The sequence below is a fragment of the Pelmatolapia mariae genome, linkage group LG18, assembly GCF_036321145.2.
Source record: "Pelmatolapia mariae isolate MD_Pm_ZW linkage group LG18, Pm_UMD_F_2, whole genome shotgun sequence".
Taxonomy (NCBI): domain Eukaryota; kingdom Metazoa; phylum Chordata; class Actinopteri; order Cichliformes; family Cichlidae; genus Pelmatolapia; species Pelmatolapia mariae.
Window position 1 is genome coordinate 17,596,017 of NC_086243.1, and position 17,942 is coordinate 17,613,958.

A 17,942-nucleotide genomic window follows, 5' to 3' on the forward strand; every position below is an offset into this window, starting at 1 on the left:
AGGGAAGTTGATTAGACTTGAGATTGTTTTCATTCCATAGTGGTAATCTTGTACATACCTTTTCATTAATGTGAGCACATGCAGTCAGGCTTGTGCCAATGGGAATAGTGATACATAAATGTTACCAGGTCTGCCTCATTAGGATTGTCCATCACTCCTCTTACAAAAGGAAAAAAGGGATCAGAAGACTCAGACAACATATTTACATGCTGCCAGATTACTGGAAAGTAGGCATGCCCAAAACCAGGGTCTTGTGACTTTAACAGATAAATAAGGCCAACAACATTACACATCCAGTGGTTGAGAATGGCTATTAACTCAAGCAAAGCCACAATGCGATATCATTATACTAGCGAGTGTCCATTTGAGATATTATTCTACCGGCGATTGTCCAACTAAAAACATTTAAAGTACCAAAGACTGTGAGACATTCATCACACCAATGAACTATTCTTTTCCACCAGAAATAATGGGTGGAAATATGTGACCATTATATTATAATAAAGGTATTTATGAGCCTTCAATCTCACAGCCTCACTATGAGATATCTTTGAAAATTTGAAATCAGCTCCTGAGGCTGAGGTTGGGGGAGGAAGGGAGGGAGAGAGAGAGAAGGAAAGAGAGAGAGCAAAAAAGAGAGAGAGAGAAATGGCAAGGGAGAGATGTGGGAGTTGTGTTTTTCTTTTTTGCCATAGGTTACATTTATAATTATCTTGCTGGCATAAAATGGCCAAGAGGCTTTTTCAATAAAGGTGGGAGGCACCTACAGTAGAAAATATTACCTACAGATCAACACAGAACAAGAGAGAAGACTGCAGCTAGAGGAAGATGGTGTGCAGCGCACATGATCTAATAAGTCTGTTTAGTTTGTACATTCATTAGGAACTGGAGCCATGCTTGCACTATAGGCTGTAGAACTGAGCACTGCGAGGGCTGATGATCTGAAGATGAGGTGAATGAGTCCATCCACTGACCTTCACTAGTGGTGAGTAAGCAGAGCCTCGGGATTGAGGGAAAGATGGCCACAGCCACTTTCTCCAGGCCCTGCAATGCCTTTTGATGACTGGAAATAATCACTAGAGAGAAAGCAAGTGAAAGAGACATAATCACAGAGGCGCCACAGAAGAAGGAGGAGGATCCCAGATTACTTTATTCTCCTCCAAACTACTGCCCTTTAAAGAACTGGAAGTCAGTTTTTAATACTATTCATCTTTTCTTCAGCATAATGCGTTCTGAGAGGAGGATATCTCTAATTCCTTTTCAAGTTAGTCTAAATCCAGGAAGTGAAAAGCGATAGGGATGGACAAGGTCTCATTATACTGAGGCTGCCCCACAGGTAGTAAACTTAAAGAACAAAAATCACATATGTTGCACAAAAAGTAGGACTGCTACAGAATTTAAAATAAAGCTCACTGGTTTAGTGAGTGACACTACCCTTAATAACATTTTATTTCATAAAATTGCAACTTATTTAAGAATAGCAACTTATTTTTAAAAGAAAAAATGCACTAGTTACTATAGAAATACTTGAGTGACAGGCATACCACTCTAATGTAATCTCTCATGCGATGCATATGAGGCTACACCCAGTAGCTGGTTTGGTTAGCTTAACTTAGCTTAGCTTAGCGGTAGATACAAAATCGATCCAGCAGCACCTGTAAAGATAACTACATGCCTATATTTACATGTTTTTACGTGTAAACATTTACATGTTAAGTCAATCCTAAAATGTAAAGATTAAGTTCTTTGTTTGGCCTGTAAAGTAAAAACAGGCTTTTGGTTTTACAGGTTTTTGTACTTTGTGGTTGCAGGTTGTTGCTTTATGCTATGCTAGGTGTTAAATGTTATAACCCACTATCTGTGTGAATATCCAGACCCTGTAGGGGAGGGACAAGACTGGTGGTAGTGGAAACTTTCTGGTTTGTAGTGTGTTCGTAGTCTGAGTGTTATAGACCAATCTGAGTAAGCTTTGGTTGCACCAAAGTAAAGTTCCTGTAAATTGGGTGATGCCAATCTATCTAGAAACCAACAAGGTCACCGCTTCCAATCATGATTTAGCTTTTAGAAATGTATCTACAGTCACTGGTAACAATATATCCTGGCCAAGATGTCACCTTTTCACTTAACTTTCAAGAACAAAGCAAATGGCTCAGCTTAAAATAATCAGTCATTTTAAATAATGAGTACTGAAATAAAAATTAAAAGAGCTGAATATTTAAAGCATTATATTTAGCTTTGCTAAAAGAATGATCAGCCAATGATGTATTGTCTTAAACACAAACTTTTAATTGAGTGAATTCTAGTGCTTTTAATTGAAAGTTGATAGTTTCTTCCACGTGCACAGGAATTTTTTTGATTTTATGACTGAGAACAGAGCATTGCTTTGAACCACTCACAGTTGCACCTCTAGCCTATGAGCATAACAGTCAGTCAAAAGGGAATCTGGGGCAAAGGGGCCTGAAAGGGAGACATATAGCATAAACTGTAGATAGCCAAAGAAAGTGGAGATTCTGCCAAAAGGGATGGAGACAAGACGACAGGGCTCCGTGTGGGATTTCACTTTGGATTTTGACCCTGCAGGAATATGTGGAAGTACAACTGACAGGACTTGCGTGGAGAAGTCGGCTCTATTCAATATAACTAAGTAAAGAATGCCCTGTGTAGTCACTGATGCACCAGCATAAATCCTCCAAGGTATAATATTGCCTCTGCAGTTTGCTTTACCTCTCTGGTTGGAAAGAGCAAAGACACTACATAATGTTATGTTTTTTTTTTTTTTTTTATCATGTTTGCCATTAAATACATTCAGGTTTCTTGAAATAATTGCGAGCGGTACAACAGATGCAGCAAAATCAAATTTATGGAATTACTAATTAACCGCTGCGAGACATGTGAAAGCAGTCCCTGCAGCAAAGTAAAAACTGTGAACAGACACCATAACTACTTTAGCTGAGATTTATTTCACTTTTTTCTTTTTTTGCTACATTCTTCTTTACTCAAATCTAGGGAGTATAGGTGGGTCAGTTATTTAAGAAATACTTTATATTCAACTTCATATGAATATGTGCTACAAATAAAAGTGATCTTGGAGTGGGTAGTACAATAAGCTTTTAATCTGTTCAGTGATGTCTGAAGCAACAAAATTTCCTTTAAAAAGTTTAAATGTAAAAAACACAAACACATATACGATGAAAATTTACAGGTCATGACTCAAGGGAATTTTTTTTGATCCAATTAAATAATTCCCAAAGTAGGACGCGGGGGGTTTGCAGCTCATAGTCCCTGATGAGGCAAATGGTGTGTCATAATAATTCTCAAAATGATTTCCTTACTGCATCTAGCGGCTCCATAGTGTAGTGGTTTACACATTTGCCCAAAAAAAGAAAGATCCCCAGTTTGAGGAGACACAAATCCCTTTTGGGGTTGTGGCAGGAAGGGCATCTGGAATAAGAACAATCTGTCAAATCAAACATGCAGAGCTACCTGCTGTGGTGACCCCTTGTGAATAAGAGAGCAGACGAAAGTAGCTTCTTCTATTTCCTTACTGCATATATATATATATAAAAAAGTCTTTGAAGTTAAATTTTGATGTCAACTGTATTTTTTGCCTTAAGCCAATAAAATAAGCAATTAAAGAAAAAACACTTCATTGGTATCGTAATTATTTAACGTCATGTTATTATATGAAAAACAGATGCTGTTGTTGAGACTAACTGTTTATGACAACGAAGACATTCTGCACTGTAAGCAACACATTAGTGACCTTTTCAAAACAAGGGGTAAAAACAGACTTAACCAATATGCCAGCGAGACTGAATCAAGTCACTGGTTGAAAAAATAAAAAAGCTATGCAACACATAAAATCAGCAACAAATTCTTTTCTTTTTAATTTATATGGGAAAATTAGGACTCCTATTCAACCTAATGTAGGCTCCAAGTTTTAAAACAAACTTTGTTTGGGGATCCAGCATATATAAATCCTTTTTTAAACTGGTTTAGGGGGACTCTCAAACTTATCAAATATCTTGTATCTTCTTATGGCAAAAAAAAAAAAAAAAAAAATCTCCTGTTGCACTTCATTTTTATTCTTTAGATGATTCTCAAGTTTAAGAAAACAAAAAACATCAACAAGGGAACAAAGAAAAACAGAGTCCACAGAGCTCTGCAGCGTCAAGCGTTTGGCTGCCACAGAAAAGTCTAGCACCTCCTGCTGCTTGGGAGGCTTCTAGTCTAGCTGCTCCTGCTTTATCCTGTTTGAATTGGGCCCTCGCTGACTTGTCCTCCTCAGTTCCCTCCTCAGGACGTACTCGCTGAACTGGGATGAGTCCACGCCTCCGCCGCAGGAGCCAGCGATCTCGAAGCCACGTTGCTGGAGACGCTCTAGAACCTGGGAAATGTGGAAGATAGAAGGGGGGAGGATGTCAGAAGCAAGATATTGATTATAGAGGGAAATGCACACGGTTGGTCATTTCTTGGTAAAAGTCAGTGTGATAAGCCAGTCAGGGAGTCGCTACAACAGTGATGCTAAATTGTTAACCACTAACCTTTTGTTTACTGCTGCAAAGCTGAAAAGCATTCAATCACCCGAAACTCCTCCAATTATGTGCTGCTGCCTTAGTCTAGCATTGGAAACAGCTTTGGGAGTAAGTAGCAGCAACATACGGCTTGTGACGGGAATTTGGATGGGACTTTCACAAGACTTTCACAAAACCAAGAGCCTCTCATATTGCCTCATACCTCATTTTCATTGTTTTCTGGTGTATATGTGTGTTTGTCTATGTGTGTGTAGCTGTTCCTGATCCCACAGCCTCGCAGACATCTACAGACGTGTCCAGGGGGGTTGTAGGATCACATTCCATCGAAGAGGCCCCAGGGAGCAGTGAGGCTTTCTCTCTGCCACTTGGCTCAGTGTGGGCTGCTCAGGAAAAAAAAAAACCCTCTCCCCAATTCTCCCCCAGGCCCAAGCCTTCACCAAAACTACAAAGGTCCCCCTACTGCTGGCAGCTCTCTCTGCTCCCCTTCCTTCTCTCAAACCCCCCGCCCTGCCTCCATTAGCCGCAGATACAGCATTCACCGCCGGCGTGCTTTAATAACCAAACAGGATTATGGGCCCTGCCTGGGGACAACCTGCTAGGGAGCATGCTCACTCTCTTGCTTGCTCTCCACGACTCACACACACACACACTCCAGAGTCTGGTTTGTGTGTGTGTTTTTTGGGAAGGAGGCGGTGATTTGACTTCCTCAGACGGAGACATAGTCCAAAATCATTGTAAAATCTTTTCAAATATGCCTCTACTTCATCATTTATGGATGCATGTCTGAGGATTTTACCATCAATGAGTTATTGGAGTATGAATTTATAATCTGGGAAATGCAGGATTGCCAAATACATGCAGACAATAACAATGGAGGTTGACACAAAAAGAGTGTTTTGTTGAGTAAAGGCTTACTTGTGTGTGCAGCATACACTTATTTGTTTAAAAGCTTCAGTTTTGCATGTATTAGTTTCAGGTAAAAACACAATTCCTGGGAAAGGATCATATTTTAATAGAAAGCAAATTGAAACTTGACCTCTAGTTCTTACAACAAACTTATTTTCTATCTCCTTATAATGAATGGTGTTCGAATAGACTCCCAACCCTTAGATTTATAACACCCCTAATAACTTATAAGAGTTTACAAAGGCAAAGTTAACTTTAATAAACAAAGATAAACTAATATATCAGAAGTGCACAACCTCAAGATATTGCTGGTATTCATTCACTAAGGCATCCAATTCTTAGTAGGAAATCTTGCCAAATGCTTTTGGGATGTTATACACAGAAACAATACTTGAACAGAACACCCTCAAAGTCTTGATTTTATTTTAAATTGAACATCAATCTGTTGATCCACTAAGACACTCAGAGTTACTGACTTGTGTTTTCATTACACCCTGAACTTCCTCTTTCTTCTTCCTTACAGTTTCCTTTTGCACCACTGATAAAGGTCTCAGCTGTTCCAGTATGTAAAACTCCCATCATTAACAACTTTCTCATCACTTTTCATTAGTTTGGCCCTAATGCCCACTGTAAGCTGGCGTTTTGGTCATCATTGTTCAAATAATTCACAACAAACTTCCAGCATATCGTTACTGAAATGGGCTGAGAGGCTCCTTCAGCTTCTCTGGTCTCTGTTTTCAGTCTTTAAACCATCTAGGACATGATGGAAGACTCTGGCCAATGTAATGACGTTTTAGACCAAGAGACAAAAATAAAATGTTTATAGGTTGTGAGACATGGTTTCACCTGAAGTAATGGGTTGAACTGAGATCTTTCAAACTTTATGTAAAACCAAAAGTCCAGATTAACTGATTTTTTTGGCATATGAAGCACATCTACACCTTCATTTTTGTGTAATGCAATGTTATATGTTCAAAACCAACCAAAAACATAGTGTTACATCAGTGGCTAGTACTGAAGCACAGCCCTTTTTCAGCTCTCCAGTTACAGTCAACATTATTATTCCATACAGATCACAGAAAGTAAAGATGGTGGTAGACTTGTAATGATAGCTTTCTAAATTAGCGCTTTGATGAACTCATCAAAGCACCCATTTTTCTGCGAGGCTGTTCTTGTGATTTGATTAGATTAAAAAAGATAAAAAAAAGAAAGCCTGCAATCAGACATCACTAATTTTTATGACAGAAAAAGGCTAAATGAGCACAACATTACTGCAATCAATTATTATGTTTTCAAGATAGATAGATACAAACCTGGACAGAGTTGAGGTGACAGTACCCATTCAGTGGGAACCGGATGACGTGTGTGGAGTCGTGGTTCCAGCCGGCATTGACGGAGTTGCACATAACGTCTCCAATTTCTGGAAACACATCTTCGATCAGGGCCTTGTCACCGCTGAGTGTGATCCTCTCGCCCAGGTCGGGTGCAACACGCACCACCAAGCACTCGCAGGGACGGGACACCCGACCTAGCTCCTGGTCCTGGCGCCAGCGCTCCAGCTCAGCAAGCATGGGCTGCAGCTGGAAATATCGTGCTTCCTCATACAGCAAGCTGTAGTCCTGTAGGATATAAAAGTTGAAGGGTTTTCACATCATTGCATTCTCGAAAAAGAAATGTGAAGTTGTCGGCCTTAATGGTTTACACATTAAAACCATGGTAAATATGGTATATTTTTTCAGGGTTGCATCAAATATGTTGTTCCTGTTGATTATTCTGTTTATTCAAAGTATTTTGTAATATTTTTTGTTTTTTTTCCTCCTAGATCGATGCTTAATTGTACAATATTATCTTCTACACAGGTAGACTTGATGCAGAATTCAGAACAATCTGGATACTAGAGAGCAACATAATAAAAGACACAAAAAGCAAAACAGTTAAAAGTTGTCATTTTCTTTCTAAAGCTGAGATATTCCAAACCCCCCCCAGAAAGAACAAGGAAGCTTTAAAAGCACTGTTCTACATGAATGAACAATAAACCCTAGTCGAGACACCACTCAGGAAAAATTACAAAAGATCCAAAGTAGAGAAGATACAGGGCGACGTGTAACACAGGGTTGCATGGGGTAGAGGAGCAGATCCTTTACTCACAGCACTGCAGGGCCTAAACTGCACCACATTCCAGTTTTCACATGATCCTCTCAACATCTACTCACTGAGCATATGGCCTTAGCCTGAACTTGGTCTTGTCTTTTGCCTCTGCTTATTTTAACTGACATACTTTTTGCACAGTGGACAGTCCATCTGATAATGTGGTTATTTGTTTTCTCCCAGGGCAAGTTCAGTAATTATTGCTTAACTATTTGAGTGGGGGGGGGGGGGGGGGGGGTGTGTGTGCTTATGTGCCACATACAGTGACAGGCACCTTGGATGGACACTTGGCACAAGAACATAGAGAGCTGCAGAAAAAAGGATATCGTATGGCCATGGGTGTCAGTATAATTGTTTCAGTACGAGCCTACTTTTTTACTTATGTATTGCAAAAGAATCTTTGCCAGTTTGTAGCTAGAAGGGATCAAACTGCATCTCTTGATGAGGAAATGCTTTGCAATTGGGGTTTGTTTGGTAGAGCCCTGATATTTTCTCTCCAGCATGTGAACCATTTTCAGTAACTCAGGGAGGACCAGTGACCAAAGGCGTTCCACGGCCTTAGCATTCATTGTGTGTGTTAAGTTGTAGGACTGCTGACTGGCTGATGGGAATTTACAGTTTCTAGGATGGGCATCAACTTACTTTGAAGTCGTCGGGGATGAGGAGCTTGGACGTCCTGAGGAAGTTGAGGATATAGCGGAACATGTGTCCATCCCTGTCAATGAAGTAGTGCTGCTTCAGGCTGTCCAGGACTATAGGCTCTGTGCCATCAAAGAGACGACCAATTCTGCCCGTAAGAGAGAGAGAGGAGGGGTGGTGATTTAGGCAGAAAGGGAGGTAAGGAAGGAAGAAGGAGGACAACATATCAGGATTAACAATTCTATCCTTTGTTTTTGTTTTTTTTGTTGTTGTTGTTTTTTTTTTACACTCACAAACAATACTTGTAACAATTTTTAAAGCCTAAACTTGATCTCACTAAATCTATCTTAAAGAAAGAAAGAAAGAAAGGTGGTCCTGAGAGGTCAAGGCCAGCTGGTGCTTGGTTGCCTGAGGCAGGGAGGCAGTCACCCCCGGGCCTGTGCTTGGAGCGACAGTGTGGCCTCCCAGCCTCCAGATGGCTCCATGCCCTTTGGCTCTTTACTGCCGCTGTGACATCTGTCAGAATAACCAAGTTGCCTTTGTCTGCACTCTGCATTCTGCACTTAAAGCGCTCACAGATTGTTTACCCCTTTAAAATAGCAGAGTTTTACGAAATGTGACATCTGACCGTCGCGTTACAACAATAACCAATAAACAACAAACTGCGAGGAAATTCTGACAAAAAACATCAGGCTCCATCAGAAAACATCCCTGTAAAACACACAATACATGCAAAAATCCTGCCACAAATGGTTACCCCTGACCCTGGATCTTAACCTTCCCCCTCCACTTAAAATACATCTGTATGGCAGGGCAAACTCACCGAGATTCTGGAAATTTTGTTAAGGTGGCCAGACTGCTGGTGTACATGTGCCCACCTACATCGATGTGCACAGGAGCATTGGACTTGGTGAGCTGAGCAGGTGTTGGGATGCCCTGGTTACTCAAGGGAGACACCGGTGACCGTGTGATCATGGGCCTGGACATGCTGGAGCGATTATCCTGAGGGAGCACAAAGGAAATGCATGTAGGAAGACACATTAGATTGTAATCTTCTGCTGCAAATGAAACAGACAATTAAAACAACTCTAGGGAAGATCGAAAAAATTAGTATATTAGGAAAGAAAAAAGAAAGAAAGGCTAATAAGAGACAACAATCTGTGCATTTCTTTATCCAATATATTCTGCAGTCAGGAGTGGAGAGGAAGGGTGTTTTTTTTTTCCTTCTTGTTACCCTTTTCTGTGCAAGATAGAGCAGCCCGACCTTGACCTGAATGTTGCCACAATCCACAAGCATCCACTCCTGTGGGCCATAATCTCCAAAACCAAATTAATTTGGAGCATCAATCTCAGTCATGAAAATGAGCAATAATGATTCCTGATTTGAATACTATAATAGGATTTGGAGAATAACGTCTCACGATAACCTACAAACACCATTAGGAGACGATTTCTGTTAAGCTCTGAGATGAAAAATGACTTTATACCCGAAAAAGTTTGAGACCCCGAGTGAAGATTGGAGAAAATCTCAAAAGTGTCCCGATCACTAAGGAGTGGGCAGGACATTAGACACATCTTCTTTAAAAAAAACAAAAAACAAATAAAAACAAAACAAAACCGTGAACTCAACACATACATCTGACACTATGTGCGCAGTCTACGGTTGAGGGCACCGAGGAGATGATTTCTTCGATTCGGTAAATAAAAAAAACAAAACTACCAAAAAACAAAGTGTCCGGCACTTCGCCCCATAAAGTCGAAAGTTAAATCGCTCTCCCCCTCCCCAGACAACACGACACTTTTACGCGTTTACCTGCGCCGGCATCACTGTGGTTGGAGAGGAAGTCACCGAATGGTCATTTTGCTTCAGAGATGCTGCGGGAACGGGCTCTCCTCTGACAGCGAACATCAGCGAGCTCTCCCTGCACTCCGCCGCTCGGATCGGGAGCCGTTTGAGGGAAGCGTGCACGGACTCATCCACGGAACTGATTGGACGCGGTCGCTTTCTCGCCTTCTGATGCGTTAAGTCCATGATATCCGTTTCGTCCATTACGGCTCAGACGTTTAGGGTTAAAGAGATAGGAGAAAGCAGCGAGGCTTTTTTTCACCCTCTCCAACACACCTGCCAAAAATGAAGAGGCGTGAAAAAAAATAGCGAGCACCGGGGGTGAGAGCGAAAGCCGTTGCTGTCACACGGAGCGGCTTCTTTGCAGTGGCTGGGAGAAGTCAAAGCCCCCGACAACATTAGCATTGTAGCGCCCGCGGCTCTTTTGGGCTGTCGCTGTTTCAGTGGCAGGTATGTGTGTCGCATTTTCGCGGAATGAAACAAATCCTGCCTTAGCCTGCAAAATGCGATCGTCTGCTTATAATGCGATTTGGGGTAACACGCCACATCTGGACCTTGAACAGCTGGCCTTTGCCCCCCTTTTCGGAGCAGTGTTTCCACGCGCGACCACTTCCCCCCCCCACCCTACACGTTGCTGCCCATTGTTCAGCAGCAGTTTTTGTTCAGCCTTCCAACACATCAGTCGAACAAAGTTGAGCCTGTGACAAAGCCGAAACAGTGGCCAACCTTCTCAATCACATGGACAAAAAAAAAGAAAAAAATACCCCTGCAATAGCCCATTCAAAAAAAAAACAAAAAACCTCCCCCCACCCATACACACACTTACCAGCCATAAGCACCTGATTGATTGTGAGCTTTCCAGTCACACAAAAGCAGTCAGGAACATCACTTTTTTATTTTTTAGATGACCAAATGCATTCTGAATATGATGTTTTAAGGGAAGAGACTCTTCACTATTTACAGGCTGCAAGATGTTATCAATAACTAAACGTCCTTGAGCTCAGCAAAGAAACACTGCATGTGAAGTACCAGCTAACACCCCTTCAAGTCGAAGGTATGACCCTCAGAGCAGCTATAAAACTTCTTCATCTGTTTCTCCCTGGCTCTGTGTCTGACAAGTGTAAGAGCTGCGGTGTGGTGTTAACACCACCTCCAGTGACCACATCAGCATTGCAAAGCTACCACACTAATGATATCGTGGAGTATAAAACCAGACCACAACATGTCCAATTGCGGTTAAAAGTACTGCCACAGCACTCTCCTGGGTTGTTTTTTTTTCCGCAGAAGAAATGTAGGGAATCCACAATTTTTAATAACATTCAGATTAAAATTAATTAGTTCAACCACTGGCCTTAAAACATCCACATTCCTGTTTCTCATTGGCAGTGTGAGTTTCACACCTAGATACCCAATTAGCAATTAAGCTTGCCTTTGAGTGTAGGCCTCCAATGCGGTGTGTGATCCTGGTCTGATTTGCATGCCACTTGTGCACGCGCTGATAAGCGCAGGCAGCAGCCATACATAGTTTTAAAATTCAACTCCAGAATCCCTCGCAGAAGGCAAAGGGGCCTGCGGGGCAAAAGAGAGAGAAATCACATGGCTGCTCTTCAAAAGGGGACCTGTGTAAGGCAGCCGGCAAAGTGCGTGGGATCACACTCAGAATGCAGGTAATTTGTTCCCTGACTAATTTGTGGAGATGGTGGTGTGTGCGTGTGTGTGTGTGAGAGAGAGTGAGTGAGAGAAAGTGTGTGCCTGTGGAGAGTAAGTTCTGAAAACAGCTTGGTGGAATTGGATTTCCTCAAAGCCTTGTCATTGCAAAGGTGGATTGAGTGTAAAATCTGTGAGGCATTATGGAAAATTGCAGGGGAGAAAGAAGAGAGAGTGAAAGAGAACCGGTGGCTGGGTGGGTGGGAAGTGGAGGGTTGGGAGCTGGAGGGAGCCAGTTGAGGGAATGAGCTCTCATATCACAAAATCATCCCAAGTTACTGGAAATAAAGACATGTCGTGAACCTTTCGTTGGACCCGCGTCTACGTCAAATTTGTTGTAGCTCAAAATCAGTTCAAAGGTCACAGCGTCCTCAGAATCCACAAGTACGAATCCTGAGATGTGCCACACGAGCACTTTTCCTACCTGTTGCCATTTTGAATTTGGCACAGCGCTACAGAAGTCTCCCATGCATGTTAGGATGTTTGCGAAAGAAGTCAAAACGTATGTGTTTAGGGAATCTGTTCGTTTATCCAGCTCGTGTAATTTTGTTGCACCACAGTATGCACAAACAAATCTAAAACAGGCGCAGAGCATCAAAGCCCGGAGCAGTCGAGCTACTCCCTTTTGTTTCTGTTGTTTTTCACCAGTTTTCTTTCAGGCCTTTAATGCAAGACCATCTTTCTTCAAACTTTAAGGAACTAACACCATACAGTAGCTCGGGTTGAATATTTAGTAAGAAATAGCAGGGTATGTGTTCCACTAATAATTAATCCAAAAACATAGAAAGCAAGGATCTGTCTGCTGTTGTAATAATTGAAGGGCCTTCTGGGGTTCAGCATATGTAACAGACTAACTTTAAGTTGGCCATCCCAGAATGCAACTCTTCACTGTTTCGACATATCTCACAAGATACAATTAGCATTTCAGATCAGAGCATTAACATTCAGTTCAAGGCAGGCAGACTGGTATTTACATAATCTGGATGGGTTGTCTCTGCTTTGTTGCCTGTGGCCATTTGTTTGAAATGTCCATACACAGACAGCTACAAACTCTGGGTTAACATCAGTTGCCGCTAGCTGTATATATAAAATATATATGAAAAAGGTAATGATGAACTGTTATAACAGCATGGTTTGGGTAAAAACTGTAAGCTAGATCAAATGCATATCCCACTGGACTTTGTATACTTTGTAAATATAAAGTAACTGCATGCTGCAGCAAAGCTAAAATACCGCATTTCAATAAAACTTTTGTCATTGTCATTAATGTTTTTGCTTTTCACATCTCCCCTCTTTGAGGGGTTCTGAACAATGACTGCAGAGACTTTGTCTTCAAACTGACTCCACATCTTACACTTAACAGTGAAGGGATTATTTGGTATGTTTCAGATGACCCGTGGAAATATGTTTAGTATGAAAAAGTACTAAGGCATTTAATGAAAGAATGAAGAGGTTGCCCACACAAACACAAACACATCACCACATTTGAACAGACTACGCAAACCTGTACTTTAAAGCATCTTGTTGAGTTCATGTGTAGTCACCTTTTCAATTTTTGGCTGTAACTTGCATAAAAAATAATCATTTCCAGTAGAGCACGGTGGTCCGGATAAGCTTTGATTCTCCACACGATCAAGAATTTCATACACAGCTGTTAACTATAAAACAAGCCATAGTAGTGCTTACTTATTTATCAACCAGGAACACACAATTACTCCTTCAGTTTTCTCAGACGTACTTATCTACTTGAAAATGATTCTTTGTGGAGTTACTGGAGCTGTACATCAGCATGACATCACAAATAAGGAAGTGTGATCAGTGCTATGTAGCCGCAGGCTGTTAGAGACTGTAGTGCATGTTCACTGGCACAGAGCAAACTATCCCAGGGCACAGGAGTGGCAGAGCCACTACAAAAATACAATAACAGCATTTCTCTCCCAGCGTTCCAATCGAGAGCAAGCAAAGATGAAGTTCAAACCGATCCTGTAGTTTCACTAATGCGATTCTGGCCTGTTTTGTTAAGTGTCTTCTTTCAGCTCAGAGCTCTGTTTGTAAATCTACTGTCACTGTGAAACAGATGAACTGAAGCACTATATACAGTTCTTTTCCCCCCCTTTTCCCTTTTTTTAACAGCGCCATCAGGTGATCGGTCCTGACAACCAAACATCTCAGTCCCATTCTCTTTATTCATTCACCCCCTGGAACTCGTGAAACTGGCTAAGGGCTTCATTACAGGTGACCAGAGCTGGATTTGAGTATTCTCCCTGGGGTCCAGTGGTAGATGTTTAGTAATCAAACACAATCTTTTATTTTATTTTTTAAAAAATCTTTATATTTTAGGATACCACATGCAATACTGTAGAAAGTACACACTTTAAACGGAGTACATGTCTGTTTACAAAGTATAATCCTACAGGCGAAATAAGTCGATACTGTTACTACTACTGAGTAAGTATATCTGTGCCGATTCGCATCCGGACCTTGGAGTTGATTACGCACGGCGCGGTCGTAAAGCGAGGAGACTAAAGACTAAATTCGCTCCCATTTTCGTCTTTAAATGCATAAATGTGAATCTCATAACGCGGACATGGCTTGCATTAACGGATGATTCACAGATTCCGCACTGACGTGTGTAAAAGGTACATCCTGTCATACAGAATAAGAAATACGCCCTCGGCAAAATTACTCCACAATGGCGTCTTTCATTAGAAGATCTAGGGCAGCCAGGAAATGGAAGTGTTTCACGACAAAACTCACTTCGAAAAACCTTTACGAAAACGACAAACGCGGGTTTAAGTAAGTTACGAGCAAGTTGCACAGCAGCAGCAGACACGGAGACGGCGATGTTTTCCGAGCTGAAACGCGCCAGGAGCGAATTCACACGGTGGATAAGTAGAGTCTTTGCTCGACAAGATCACAGTCTGAGCCCGCTGTTCGTTTAGATTGGATGCACCAGAACGTCCTACATTGTAGTCACGCGCATACATTTGTACAGTAAGTAAGGGACAATAGTCAGGAAGTGGTTAAATATTTTTTAAGAACTGTACCGCTCGAATCGCTTGGCACATGCGTAAAAGCTGCTGCGCCTCTATGTCCCAGTCCATCCAACCTCGGGAATAAAATCAAACCAAATAAATCTTCGCTTACCTGAAACATAGAGCGGCATAAAGTATCTTTTTGGGCACCTTTTCCGTCCGATTTGGCCCACGATCTGCCTCTGTTCCTACACCAGTGAGAAATGCAATAGCTTGGCTAAGGTAGACAGAACAAAATACAGAGAATACTTGCTCCAGGGCTCCGAAACCCCTCAAGGCAAAGATCAGGATACAATTAGCTCATGTCTCTGCCCCAGTCTAAACCAATCTGCAAAATAAAACCGCGAGCAAAGAAAGAGATCACAGCAGCAGTGCCTCAGTCTTTGTTGAGTTTATGTTTTTATAAAATCAAATATTTTTTTTCTTTCTGCATTTACAACACCCTCACCCCTCCTGCCTCCAACTTGCCTATTGCCTCGGTCTCGCAGAGAAGCTGATTTTAATCGTTATGATTAGTTTTGATGTAACGTTCCCCCGGGCGATTTCTACAAATGGATGGAGTGTTTTTCTGCCAGGGAGGAAAGGCAGCAGATGATGATAATTATATAGATTGTTGGTGGAGTCCTTTGATTTTTTTTTCTCCCCCTTACTTTTCAGACATCTAACCTGACTAGTTTGCTTCTTTAACGTATACACGCAGCATGTGCTCCCTGACAACTTGTTGATTAACCTTGAATCAACGAAATTAATAGAATGTGCTTAAATGAAATTCTCACTCGAGTTTGGTCTTTGTGATCTTTTCAGTCTCTTTCCTCCCTTTGGACAACCTCCAAATGACGTAGACCAGTTGTATAAATAAGCACTTGCAGCTTGCCTTGCCTCAATCAAGTCTGAATCAGTGCCCGAGGGTGATGTGCGAGCTCATTTCAAATGTTCAACCATGCATGATTTCAGGAAGATTGAGGCACTTCTGAGGCTTTTAGAATTACTTTGGGGATGCAAACAGTAAAGGAATTACATGTTCAAAGTTACAAGTCAACAGGCATAATTATTCTTTCCGAGTTAAGAGTGCTGTTTTGTGCACATGTGGGCACAGGGTTGACAGTTATTCCTTTAGATTCTTAATAGTTATCCCCATACCATACACTATGAAGGAAGGCTGAAATATCTCCTGCGCCCCCTACTGGGCAGAACACAAACTTTCTTATATGAAAGCAAAGCTGTTAGTGTAACTTTATCCAACATAAAAAGCAGAGAAACCAGAGAGAAAAAAAGCTGGATAAGACATCAATTTAAACTAAATATTTATAAACATGCCATGTAGCCTAATGTTCACGCAGAGACAAAACTGAATCCAAGCTCGTTTTGAAGTTCAAGCAACAGTGGAGAAACAATGCCACGTCACTAGGGACTGATGGACTGAACCATGTGAAAACATATTTCAGCTCTTTTCATCAGGAAAGTGGTGTCCTCAGATCTTTTATAAATTACAAACAAAATCGCCTTTTGAGGATGAACCGTCCAATTCGGCCATGAAACTTTCCACTTTTTGACCAGCACGTCCCACAGGGACAGGGGATTCAGTTGTTAAGATGAGATTACTTTTTCCACAGGTTGCTGGTTTGGGCCACAATACTTCAAGAATCAGGTGTCAGCCATGATGCCACAAGAATGAACAACTTTTATAGAAATCCCATATGTTATTTTTTCTGCACGAGTGAAGCTATTTTTAATATGAACTTCAAAGCATTCAAAACACGTATCATGAAACTAACCAGGGTAGACTGCTGAATGAGTGCGGTGTTGATTGCCAAAAAAAGGAACCTAAGCAATAGTTCCAATGTCCCTGTGAATGGCAGGTATCTAACTTGGATTTAGACCTAAATAATGGCAGCAACAGCAGGCCTGCACTCACTGGCTGTACCACGTTTTGGTGGAGAAATTATCCAGATTGGTTGCAGATGTTAAATTTGCCCCAAACAGAAACTGCCGAACCTGAATGACATCATAGGGTTATAAATGCTCTCACTGGAGAAAGGAGAGAGGAAGCCTGGAAAACTCACTCCGCCTGCTGGAATTTTTCTTTTCTTTTATTTATTTATTTATTTTTTTTAACGGACTACAGTAATGTCTCAGAAGCACTAGGTGTAATTACTTGTATGACAATCGGTCTCTACTGTTAACACTTAGTGAGAGTAAGTTTTGAAAGAGGAAGTTCAATAAGCATTAGAAGTCCAGGAAAGCTTTTCTTTAGACTTTTCCTAATTGCACCCTAACTTGCTAGAATAACTACTGCCTTATGGTGGCTAAAGATTGCAAACTTCAAATAGTACTGGTGTGTAACATTTAGATTAGTCAGTTTGTTTACTGTGTGATTATTTAATTGTGCCACAGCTACACTGCATTTCAACATTTTAATATTATCCCATAAGTTTCTGTTCTGGGCAAAGTGATAATTTATATAACTTTTAAGCGACCTCCATTTACCATTAATAATTCACTGCCCTCTGCATATATATTTTATTACCTACACACATGACACTCCCCCCTACCCCTGCGCCAAAACCCGTTGATAAACCTAAATTGTGTGAATTACCACTGCACTTATAGTACATTACTCGGCTCTCTTCTCTTTGCAATTCAGTGTTGACTAAAAGAGATGTTGGTTTTGCCTGAGACCAAGTTAATAACTGCTGCTTTACCCGCCACACCCCTCTCATGGCCTGTGGTTATGTAAGGGAGTGGGATGGATAAGGGAAAGTGCTGAAGCTGCTGTAGCTCCTGACTCAGTCTGCCCCGCAGGGTTGCACAGTTTGAGGCCAGACCTGTTCATCAAATACAGTATTATCTTTGGCACAATGAAATTTAGCTTTGGAGAAGCTCTCCTTTGCCATAATATAGTCCAAGTCACATCAGGCTTTGAAAGGCTAAACATGAATTATAGTAATTGTATAACAGAAGCTCTTTTATTCAATTAGCAATAGCAAACAGAAAAAGACAAGAAACAAGTGTCTGCATAATAGTTGAGCCTTTGTTCACTCCCTTCAATAGAAACTTTCAGTATGCAAACTCTTTTGAGTTTGCATGTACATGTGCCTCCCTCGGTGTTGCTGTGGGGCTGTTACG

The 17,942-nt window shown here is 41.3% G+C and overlaps 1 protein-coding gene across 2 annotated transcripts; it reads right to left on the minus strand.

Annotated features, from left to right (window-relative positions):
- Positions 1 to 2,312: 2,312 nt before the first annotated feature.
- Positions 2,313 to 15,145, minus strand: kctd1 (potassium channel tetramerization domain containing 1). 2 transcript variants are annotated; one of them, XM_063461597.1, is made up of 5 exons: positions 14,929 to 15,145; positions 9,052 to 9,230; positions 8,232 to 8,376; positions 6,755 to 7,060; positions 2,313 to 4,387 (listed from the first exon to the last, which is right to left on the minus strand). In XM_063461597.1, the coding sequence occupies exons 1-5, from the start codon at positions 14,935 to 14,937 to the stop codon at positions 4,226 to 4,228; spliced, it is 801 nt and encodes a 266-aa protein (XP_063317667.1). In that variant the 5' UTR covers positions 14,938 to 15,145; the 3' UTR covers positions 2,313 to 4,225. The 2 variants fall into 2 exon arrangements, with proteins under 2 accessions (XP_063317667.1, XP_063317666.1); XM_063461596.1 differs by lacking the exon at positions 14,929 to 15,145 and adding an exon at positions 10,042 to 10,641.
- Positions 15,146 to 17,942: the final 2,797 nt, after the last annotated feature.